This window comes from Penaeus chinensis, chromosome 28, assembly GCF_019202785.1.
Source record: "Penaeus chinensis breed Huanghai No. 1 chromosome 28, ASM1920278v2, whole genome shotgun sequence".
Lineage (NCBI taxonomy): Eukaryota > Metazoa > Arthropoda > Malacostraca > Decapoda > Penaeidae > Penaeus > Penaeus chinensis.
Window position 1 is genome coordinate 3,491,616 of NC_061846.1, and position 12,500 is coordinate 3,504,115.

Genomic DNA, 12,500 nt, shown 5'->3' on the forward strand with positions numbered 1-12,500 from the left:
ATGGATATATACATATATGTATATGTACATATTGACATACTTATGTCAATATGTAAATATATACATATGTATATATATTTATGTATGTACATATATTTATGTATGTACATACATACATAAATGTATACATATATACATACACATAAATATATACACATGTATATATACATAAGTATGTATACACATATGTATGTATACACATCTATACATATGTATTTATACATATATATGATTATGTATATACATGTATATGTATATGTGTATATATATGTGTGTATATGTCTATGTATACATGTATGTAAATGTATGTGTACATATTTATGTATATGTTTGTCTATATATTTGTATATACATTTGTATATACATATGTATATTTACATATACATGTATATACACACATTTATATATAAATATATATACATGGTTATATATACACACATACATATACATACATACGTATACATATGCACACACACACACACATATACATATATATATATATATATATATATATATATATATATATGAATATATATATATGAATATATATATATATATATATATATATATATATGAATATATATGTATATTTTTTTATTTGTGTATTATTTAGGAAGAATTGAATACATGTTAGTACTTTGTTTGTTTGTTTTGGAGTGAAATCATATGTATAATATTCGATTTTTATTCTAGGTGTGATAGTGTGAATTTGTATAAGTATGTTCTGTATTTGTGAATGTGCATTTGTAAAAGCCTGACTTAAATTGATGCCTAATAATTCCAGTTAGTTCGAAGTTAATACTTATTTGTAGATGATATATGGTTATTCAAAGGAGAGGTTGTATATAATTTGTTAAGACTAAAACCTAAGTTATATTGCTGATGATTAATGAAGTAATCTCCTAACCCTGACATGTTCACTGTGAGTTAATTGATTGATTGTGTTTACACTTAGATAGCTCCACAAATGCTTACTGATTAAGGAGTCAGTCGCTGGTCTCGCCTACCTCACATGTTCACTGTTTCTTTTGATTTTTGGAACTAGTCTTCTCTATTGTATGTTACTGTTTGTATTGTTGATAATAGAACAGTAATCATAATGTCAATAATGATAATAGTAGGATTGATTTTAATAGCATTAGAAGAAAATATTAAATAAACTCTGGAAATGAGGTTACATAGGCCTCTTGATTGGCTCCTTGATGGCCGAGCCATCTCTGTATAAACACATTTCACAAAACAAAGCCTCAGTAAGCATTACATGTTCCTAGCAGTGATGGGTTAATTAACTCCAAAGCTCCAGATTCAAGTAAGCTATATTTACTGACATGGAGCGCGTCCCAGTACTCGATTCTTTGCATGGTTTGGACTAATAATTACTCACTCTTCCAAAATTATATATTCCCCCTATTGCAGCGTGGCTCAGCTTTCGGAGGGTTAACTGTTCATAGCATCAAAGCTTTTCCAACTAATGATGTACATGATTTAAGGCAAGTTGCAGCAATGTAATGAAAGATTGTCTATCATTGTAATTTATTTTGTAATTCTTTTTTTTTCTTCTTTTTTTTGGTCTCTCTCACAGGATCTATAATAAGATTTGATGTTATTTGCTGAAACTTGCCTGAAATCTTTTGCCTGGACCATTATAAATGTGCAGTGTATTGTGGGTATTGGTTGTGTATTGTGGGTATTGGTTGTGTAATGGTGGCTTAATTTCCATTTTTGTGTTGGGTGATTTTTTTCATTAAAAAACAACAACTTTTATTTGTTAGTTAAGTCGATTATGTAGAAGTCAGAGCTCATGTTCTAGTCATTAATTGTCATTCTGCTAATTGCTACACAGCATTGGCCCAATGTTGAGTAGAATTCCTTTATTACTTCAGTATCAGGCACCTTGAAGGTAGAAGCTGTAAGATAAACATATCAAGAAAGTACAGTAAGTGTGATATAACTCACTTAAGATATGGATCAATTGGATTTGATTTCCTTGTTGGAAATACTTGAGCATTTATAAGTAGCCCTTTTAAATAGTACTCTAAAGAAAAGACACAAAATATTAGAACATTAATATAAAAAAGTAAATCTCTTTTTATGTGATTGAGATTTTCAACATTAGCTCTGATGGCAAATTACCATGCTTGTCTGTCAATCATTGGTCATGTGACGGCACGAGTACCTATATGTTTATAGGTAACGCGCAGTGATGAAGGCAAAGAAGAAGATATGCGAGGTGCATCTAATGCCGTAGACGTGATAGACGGAGTGCAAGTCAATGTGTTGGAAGGCCTCGTAGAGGGCTTGTCTGTTAATGCCCAGAACCTTGAAGAAGACATAGGAGGAGCTGTGGGTGGAGTATCTTTACCGGAGTCGGCACGAGCCCTGTCCGCTTTCAGACGTCCTCAGTACTAAACCTTCTGTATGAGTCTAGGGTTGTGTTCTTTTACATGGCCCTTCTTCAGCTGTAACTGAGAGTGCAATGATTTACACAAACTGATTGATTAGAGAGACATAAACTCTAGATCATGGTGAAAGTGTTATATTGTGAAGTGAAATGGAATTTGATGGAAAATCCAAAATAAGAGTAGGTTGAAGAAATAAATATGTGAAAGATTGTTATTGCATAAATCCACTATTATCTTTCTTTCTTTCATTTTTAGGACTTTTAAGAAATTGAAACACTGTGCTCAAAAAATTATGTTTAGTGGATACAATAACTCAGGATAAGTTTGCCTGTACAAGCATAAAGTTGTGGATAATCAAGGCCTTCACACATTATGTGTAAATAATTTTTTTGCTCTGCAAAAGGAAAAGTCAGTCAGGAGCCAGACAATAAATACCAATGAATAACTGAGAGATATATCAATGTTTTAAAGCATAAACTCAGCAATAATGATCTTCCATTCCACACTAGAATGAACTGCTTTAAGAGATTATATTTTTGTAGCCGTCTTCAGTTCTTATGTGCGTTTCCATGAGGAGAATAGCATTTCCCAGAGAAAGTGGATTTGTGCAATAACAAGATCATATGACCTACACTGGTTTCCAGGAAGTGGAAGTTCCATTGCAAGATTATTTTGGGTTCGGTGGTTTGTTATATTGTAGTATTAAGCTTTATTGTTGATTTACACATGCAAACACATGCACATGCACACACACACATACATATACATACACATACACATACACATACACATACACATACACATACACATACACATACACATACACATACACATACACATACACATACACATACATACACATACACATACACATACACATACATACACATACACATACACATACACATGCACATACACATACACATACACATACACACACACACACACACACACACACACACACACACACACACACACACACACACACACACACACACACACATATATGTAGTATATAATTTTGATAATACATAAATATATATAAGATTGGTTTATTGGGATAAAGAGTGAGGTTTTCTTGCAGTTACCCGCAACCCAAGGAGGTTGTTGTCCCATATTCAAGTGTTTTTATTTTTTTATTATTTCATTTGTCATACTCACTGGCCCTTTTTGACTTTTTAAAGTATAATCTCATCAGGAACAAGCATACTACAATTATTAATGCTCATAGATCTGCATAATACAAAAGCTTTTAGATATATAGTTGCATGGAAAAAGGACCACAGCTTCTCACAAAAGACCTAGTTTGTGGAATAGAAGGGACATGTGAGTGGCTGCAAGTTATGCCTAACTCTTGGTATTGTGATAACGATTGTTTGATTATCAAATCCTCTAAAGTCTAAATGAAAGAATCTAATATAATTGTTATCATTATTCTAATTTTTGATTGTGTGCGTGTGCATGTGTGCGTGTGCGTGTGCGTGTGCGTGTGCGTGTGCGTGTGCGTGTGCGTGTGCGTGTGCGTGTGCGTGTGCGTGTGCGTGTGAGTGTGTGTGTGTGTGTGTGTGTGTGTGTGTGTGTGTGTGTGTGTGTGTGTGTGTGTGTGTGTGTGTGTGTGTGCGTGCGTGCGTGCGTGTACGTATGGGTGTGTGTGTGCATATGGGTGTGTGCGTGTGCATGTGGGTGTGTGTGTGTGTATGTGCATGTGCGTGTTTGTGTATGTTTGTGTGATTGGTTGTACATGTTTGCATGCATGTGTGTGGTGTGTGTGCATTTCATACTTGTGTGTTTATGTGCACTTTGCTGATTTATATGTATATTATGCAAGTTGGTTGATGAAATTATGGCAGAATCTTCATTATTTTCTAAAGTGCACATGTGTACATACCCTTTGTCAAAGTATTTTTGTATAGAAGCCTATGAATTTTATTTTGTTACATATGATTGATCAACAAATTTATCATTGGTGTAATACCATTGAGGTTGTGGATTAAGAAATAAGCTTATTATACATTTGGCACATTACTTCTTCCATAGAGTTGTGATAAAGTGCATATAGAGGGAATTTGCAGGATTTTTTCTTTCTTTGATTTTTTAATAGAAGTGATCAAGACTTGATTTAGGAAGAAATACATGAATAATTAAAAAAAAAAAAAAAGACACTTGAAGCATATTTTGAAGATATATTTTTCTTATTTCTGTGGATGCAGTGCAAGTATGTGAGCTTATGGAATGGAATATGTGAGCCATTATATGCATCAAGTTTTATTTTTATTTTATTTTTGTATGTGTGTGTTCTGGATTGATATAACAATTATTCCATATTCTAATGAGATTATTTATATTTCATTAATCAATATGGTAGTTAAAAAAGTTTAGTTATGAGAAATTCTGAAAGTATCATGAAAAATGTTTATAATGCATTGAAATACATTTAACCACAGTGACTCTAAATAATCAAATATCAATATAACATATTAATTAGTGATGCAAGTGGATTGAGATGAGTGCATTTCAATGTGTGTGTGGTTGCTTGGAATCTACCAATTAATTATTTTCTACATTGTTAGATATTTACTTCAAACCTTTTTACTAACTGGTAGATAGTTACACAACACTTTTTTCTATTACAGTTAGATATTTTTTTTGTCATTAGCTTTATTACACTGATGCCAGAGCACACAATGAACCAGTCGAGCAGGCCCTCAGCTCAAAACCTCCCACGTAAATAGGCATAGGCTGGCAGTAGAATGTCTGCATGCATTTGCATGGTTGCATTCCCTGATTTGTACTATGTTTTATTTAGGTAACTTTGAGTACAAACACAAATAGAAAGGATTTTATGGGAGTGAGTGATTTTAGTAGGAGGAGAGAGAAGTGAAAGAAATGGGATTGACTAGTTTTTCTCAGCATAGTTGAGAGGAATGTGGAAGTAGCTAGAGATCATAGGATGTAGTATACCTTATAGTGAGTTGTATTAGTGTAAAGTAATGAAAATGAGTGTTTCTTGTGCTAATATAACACATTTTGCTATAGTCTTCTCTTTTCTGAAGACGCTTTCAGTTGTTTCTTTTGACATTAGCTCTGTTTAAAAATGTTTGTGGGTGAGGCAGAAGCTGTGTAGGTGCTCTTGAGACCAGGGTTTTTAAATTGCCATATATGCAAAGTGAGATATGTTTTTTTTAGTCCATTGAAAAATGGACTGATTGAAAAAGTTAATTATAATTATAATTGAATATGAGATTTAAAAAAAAATATTTGTTTATGTAATTAAAGTCTTTGTCACTAGCAAGGGAATTAAATCTTACAAACCAATCAAACATGATTACATTTTAGATTTATTCAATTTATTATAAACTTTTCTTTAGATAAATGACAAGAATTTTGATTTATATATTTTAAGAAAAGAAAAAAAAGTTAGTGAATGGAATATCAGTATTCAATATTCAATATTCAAATAGAAGAAAGAAATGCTGACAGTTTTTTTATATTTTGGAAACCATTGCATATGCAGCTAATGTTTCACTGTTGTTCAATGAAAAGATCTCCCTGTTAATGCTCGACCACATGAATCACAACCTCAGTCGATGCCGGGGAAGGCAGATCCTTCTCTTGAGTTGCGAACGTCATTCACTATGCATGATTTGTTGATGTGGCACAGGTTTAAGGTTGAGGTGATTTATTTTTAAGGTGGTAATAGTGTATTGCTCATGTCACTGTTGGGTGTCTAAATAAAGAGAAAGATGTACCCTCAAATTTGTGATGACTGAGAAGAATTTGCTAATTGGCTCCTTTGTTAATGTCATGTACTGTACATGTGGGTAAACTACAATATATATATGTGTGTGTGTGTGTGTGTGTGTGTGTGTGTGTGTGTGTGTGTGTGTGTGTGTGTGTGTGTGTGTGTGTGTGTGTGTGTGTGTGTGTGTGTCTGTGTGTCTGTGTGTGTCTGTGTGTGTGTACACACACACATACACACATATATATACACACACATATACATACATACATACATACATATATATATATATATATATATATATATATATATATTTATATATACATATATATACACATACATATATATGCACATGCATATACATATACATGCACATACATGTGTGTGTGTATAGATATTTACATATTTAACACACTCACACACATGTACATGGCCACGTACACGCCCACGCACATGCACACACACACACACACACACACACACACACACACACACACACACACACACACACACACACACACACACACACACACACACATATATATATATATATTATATATATATATATATATATATATATATATATATATATATATATTCCATATGTATAGTTTACATATATGCATAATATGCTGAATATATGTATGTGTGTATATATCTATATATGTATACATATATTTATGTACAGTTATCACTCATAGAAAGTTGTTTATGTTTCTAGTAAAAAAAAATAAATAAAAATAAGATGGAAAGATGAATTCTTTGTTGTCCTTTGACACCTAAGAAAAATGTTATATTTTGTTGTGTGTATGTAAATGAATCGCACACACCAGAACTTGCACACAGCTCGCTTGTTCACTCACATGCATACAAATTTTAAAAAAGAAAAGTTTGATTTTAGAACCATCCCTGTGTTTATTTTTTTCATATTGTATTTGTCATTAACAGTGGATGGATGGACAGTATATAAAAGAAAAAAGAGAGAGAAGAATTGGCTAATTTAGACCTATATTTGCAAAGGGTTATCAGATTTAAAAGTAAAAGGAAGTATAAGTAGTTTTTAAAGAAACGGTCAAATCAGAATCATGACCTAAAAGTCAAGTGCTTTGTAATTTCATGAAGAAAATCCTTCTTTTCATATTTTACATTTATTTATTTTGTAAGACTTTAGAGGTGTAATGACCGTATTTTATATTTATTTTTGATATTTGAGTGGAGTACTTTCGACCGACCAACACAGTAGTGCTGTACCTTGTTTGCCTCTTAGTGTACCTGGACATAACTTGTGACTTTGATTTATTCCTTATTGAAGTTCTACCTTTTTTAATTTTACATACTTACTGCTTTGTGCTTATCCCTTCAACCTTGAATTGTACAGTGTGATAACCTGCATAATTATTTGAATTTTGATTATGTATTTTTTTTTTTTCACCTTATTGTGAAATGTTCTGAAATGATTAATGGCTTTTTTTTTAACTTCGTTTTCTTTTGCTATTTATATTTGAATTGTATGATATAACATTATTTTTCTGATTTTTCTTTATATCTAATCTTTTACTCAGATTATAAATATTTTGTTGATCAGTTTGTTCAGTATTTTGGCAAAAATGCATAATTTAGTATATTTTAGCAGTTGAAAAGATATACATTTTTAAAAGGAAGAAAATACCCCTCTTCACATTTATTTTAGTATCGTAAATTTTGCAAAGTTAGATTTTTTTAAAGATAAAAAGAAATAAAAAAAAGATGAACAAAGAAACACCACTACCTTAAGATATCCTTATGCAATATTTTTGTTTTGTTTTTTTCCTTAAGAAATCATAATAATTCAAAACAGAATAAACTCAGTTACAAGAAGAACAGAACAGCCAATATGATGGGCTGGTAATCCTTTTCTTCACAGGACTGCAGGATTGGCAGGAACGCCCAGGACGCTCTCATCACAGTCCCCTCGCACTACTAAGCCCTCATCCCCCTCACAGCATTCATTGTCTTCATCAGCAAAAATTCCTCACACTTGCATCGGATTTTGGTGAGAGGAGGAATCTTCCCACTGTCCTAGTATCATCTGCATCAGCTCTTGGTAAAAACTTAATTAGGAGGATAGTCTTTCCTGAAGTTGGAGGAGGACTTTTAGCTATTTCTTCTTTGGGGAAAGGGATAGACTCTTCTTACCTGTCTTGGCTTTAGGTAGAGGTAGAAGAGGAGAGTTGTGGTTGAGAGGTGTTGATTCAGATGCACATCAATGTATCACTTTTGCAAAAGTCCTCATGGTTGGATTATGCATGGCTAAAATAGTTCCTGTTATTGTTCATGTGAGCACAAATGTAAAAAGATAATGGTAAAAGCAATAATTGTTACATTATTAGCCAGTGCAAAAAAAAAAAAAAAAGAGTAAAAAAGGTGATGCATGTAGTTTTACTTTTTTTTGGCTTTTTTTTAAATTATAATTTTTTAAAAAGTAAACTCGCCTTCGGATTTTATAACTATCTTTTTATGTATTTTTTTTTTTTTCTTGTTACTATTTGCTTAAGTGATGCAAAGGAAAAAATTGATGGCAGCAGATTGACACTGGTGGCACATTTACAAAGTGATTTTTGGGGATATTCTTAAGAATTTTACATTGCAGTAGATGATTGAAGTATCTTATTAGCTGCTGTACCAAAAGGCTTCCATATTACAAGTTTAAGGTATGCCATAAAATCCAGTATATATAATTTTATATGCAATTATGTTGGAAACCTTTGTATGTGTGATGTCTGGATGTACCACATAACACTTAACATAAAAAATAGGTCGTGTAGAACAGAAATAAAAAGGAGTATGTATATTTAAGGCACATATGCATGGTAAATCATTTTTGATTTTATGCAGTTGAGTAAGTTTTATCAAAGTAGGAAGGTGTGTAACATTTTTGAAGGTTTGAGTAAATGTAGCACATCACAGACAGAGATGCAGCACAGTACTAGCTATATTCTTGTGTATTTGTGTATGAATATACATTATATTATATTTTAATATATACATATTTATACATAAGTTCTTATGAATACTGATAGTGGTTTCTCTCACACTCTTAGTATTTCCCCATTTTCCTTCTTTTATATTCATAGTCTGTGGTATTTTATTATTTATGCTATAGTTCTATTCTTTAAAACTGGCAGTGTTCTTGAGGTAGACTAGATTGTGGGGATTTGAAAACATCTTATACTCCAATGTATGTTCTCTTTTAGTAGAAGTACATCTCTGTAGCACAACAAGTGTTTGTGTGATATCAGTTATTTATTGTATTAAGAAGCTATTCTATAATACAGCCGTTTTCTTTAGTGTATTCTAAATATTGGGCTGTTTCATCTTCAAAAATTAAAAATGTTTTAACATACACATTATTATACTTAACAAAAATAATGACAAAACATTGCACAATGCAATTAGATTAAGGTTGAAAAGATGGAAGGCAATTCAGAGTATGTTTATGCATTCAAATTGTCAAATGTACATCTCTTAACATATTTTTTCCCTCTTTTTTTTCATACAGTTTTCTATATGTTCTTATTTGGCCAAAATATTTTAAGCACAGTATATTTTATAATCTTTCAAACAATATACTTTAGTGAATGAAAAGATTTTGAAACCATTATAAGGCTATTGTTTTTTCTTGCATATTTACACACAATGAAGTTACATACACAAAATATGAAAATTGCATTTGTAAAGGCCTGTCCACAAAGCAGGCATGATTGATGGGTATAAAAGTGGATGGCTGTATAGGTAATGCCACAGAAAAAACGGAAACTACTTGTTTACAAAATAGTGTCCCTAGCTGTGACATCCTCTCAGCTTATGCCTGCCCTTAAAATGCCAATATGTATTTGCTTGAGTGAAAAGTCCTTTAGGATGGACAGAATTTATTGTGATAATTATAGAAAATGTATAAAGAGAAGGTACATCTCTTGCTCTTTCATACTTTTTCTACATTTCTAAGGGTACAAAATCACAAAAAATTCGGCCACCTAATACTTCTTAAAATGCAATAGAAAATACAAATTTCTGTGTATGAAATGAGAAATAAATATGTATTTTATGACATTTGCTTTTTAATAGATGAGTTTTTGATTTTTAAACATGTTCTCTGATATTTTATATTATAATCAGTTTCATTTGATTAAGATATAAATATTGTGTTTAGTGATGGGCACTGCAGGCAGACGTTGGTTCTATGATCTCAGTGTAATGTGATTTTTATATACTTCTAACATAAAGCTAAGATACCTAGCTTAAAAAAATTGCAGTGTAAACTTGATGCAAAATACTAAGCTGCCTATTTTGCCTGTTATTTTTATTGGCAAAAAATGTCTTTGGCAATACATTTTTTTTTGTTTTTGGAATAAGTTTTAAGTATACAAAAAAATGAATTTAAGTAGTATACCAGAACTATTTACATTAATATGTAAAATTATTAAAACATTTTCCTTCTCAAGCAGAATTATCATTAGCTAATCAGGAATGTGTTTTCTTGCATTGGACCAAATAAATTGCAAGATAAAATTCACTGGGATTTTGTGACTGCATTCACAATACTTTTTAATAGATCTAATGTTTTAATAGATCTTTTGATAGTTAAAAGTATGTCAATGTTCATGGAATTCTTGGAAGTATAACAGTTCAAGTATAACAAGGAAATTGCAGCTAAATCTCTCTTATGATGAAGGATCAGATTACACTGGCATAATTATCATATCTATTTATTTTTATTACCACAAATTGATACTGTATATAACAGAAGTTTTATGAATTTATTATTCAGAATGATATATTAGGATAAGATTTTTTTTCTTCTTTTTTCCCTCTCCTTATTATAGAATTTATAACTAGCTATAATTATATTTCTGCTGAGTTCAGGGTGTGGTGTTTAACATTAGTATTAGCTTGGCTGGTATGTTATATGTAAAGAGTTTACACTACTGTATTTGGTGATGAAAGAAGCAAATTTGGCTCTTGTCATAAAAAAAAAAAAAAAATTGTTATTCTGTGTTCTGAAGCCCATCTTTTGAGGAATTTTGACCATTTATACATTGAATTTCATTGAGTCACAACACTTTGGCATGTAAAGATATGTTCTTAAATTTCAAATATCACATTCCAGAAGTATAAGTGCCTTCTTGTAATATTTTTTTTATGGTTTAAAAAAACAAATCATTTCTGCAGGTCTTGCAGACAAAACAATAAAAAAAAACTACTCTCATCAGAAACTAAACATTTTCTTATATACACATAATAGGATAAGCAGTTATGATTTAGAGTAAGGAAATGATAGTTAAAAGCAAATCTGTGTCAAAACCCCACAATATTTATATATATATATATATATTTATATATATATATAAAATGATTGTATGGAGGATTTATTTTATTTTTAAATATGGGATATTTATTTGTTGACTTTTCCATCATTTTTGGACTAATTCATTCTGGTTTCTCATTTTGAGGTGCCACACTGTAGGGTTATGTGTTACTTGTTTTTCTAATGAGAAAAGGTTTTACATATGGTGTAGTGATGAGTATATTTTGTGTAATTTGTGTGCACCGCAAAAGTGTACCGCAAATCATAAAGTGTTAACTTAGCTAAAAGAAGTTGTTTTAATTTACCTTCCTTGTATTGGTTATGTTTTATGGAAAGATTAAGATCATGATTGTGGTAGAAAGGTATAATTAAAATATTTGTAAAAATATTACCAATGATAATTTTGAAAGTAAAAGTAACTTGCAAGAATGAAAGGAATTAACATTTAATAATAATGATAATAAAGAAAATGGAGTTATAATACTGATAAATAGTAATAATAGTGAGAATAATAATAAGTAGCACTTACACTACTGATGGTAAGTTATAATGATAACATTCCACTTCTGATAATAATCAAAACAAAATAATCACCATGGGAAATAATGATGAAAAAGACAATGAAGACAACAACAACAACAACAACAAAAACAACAACAAAAAGCTAGCCAATTGATAGCTTCCTAGGGCATTGCATAGACAAAAGGCATGTCAAAGGGATACCAACTACTTCTTGTGCCCATCTCTGATTTCACTTCATGAGCATGGTAACCAATCAGGCCAGCCTGTGTGGATGTTACTCTAGAAAACATTCAGGGTTATAATAAAAAAAACCACTTATTAATCAAATGTAGTTTAATTCAATTGCAACACATATAAAAAAAGATAATAACGAAGAGAAATGGTGCTATCCTGTCTCTTCTTCTGTTGAATTGCCTTCTGTTGGGGAATCGGTGTCAGAGTTTGACCTAAGCTCCTCCTCGTCCAAGCCCTGGCCTTGAGCAGCTACAGGAGG

At 31.3% G+C, this 12,500-nt stretch overlaps 2 protein-coding genes across 4 annotated transcripts in view; one reads left to right on the forward strand and one right to left on the reverse strand.

Moving 5' to 3' along the window:
* The window catches only part of LOC125039877 (6-phosphofructo-2-kinase/fructose-2,6-bisphosphatase 1-like), a 74,918-nt gene extending 63,146 nt beyond the window's left edge, over window positions 1-11,772 (forward strand). Inside the window, exon 11 of one of the 2 annotated variants that reach the window (XM_047634215.1) lies at window positions 8,045-11,772. In XM_047634215.1, the coding sequence (XP_047490171.1) occupies window positions 8,045-8,104 (60 nt within the window). In that variant the 3' untranslated portion in view covers window positions 8,105-11,772. Of the gene's footprint in view, window positions 1-2,190; window positions 3,188-8,044 lie in introns of those variants that run through there. The other variant, XM_047634214.1, reaches the window with a different exon arrangement.
* A 553-nt stretch (window positions 11,773-12,325) lies between these two features.
* LOC125039878 (general transcription factor 3C polypeptide 5-like) overlaps window positions 12,326-12,500 on the reverse strand; it is a 19,955-nt gene continuing 19,780 nt past the window's right edge. For both annotated transcript variants that reach the window (XM_047634217.1, XM_047634216.1), the window contains exon 12: window positions 12,326-12,490. In XM_047634217.1, coding sequence (XP_047490173.1) covers window positions 12,393-12,490 — 98 coding nt within the window. In that variant the 3' untranslated portion in view covers window positions 12,326-12,392. The remainder of the gene's footprint in view (window positions 12,491-12,500) is intronic.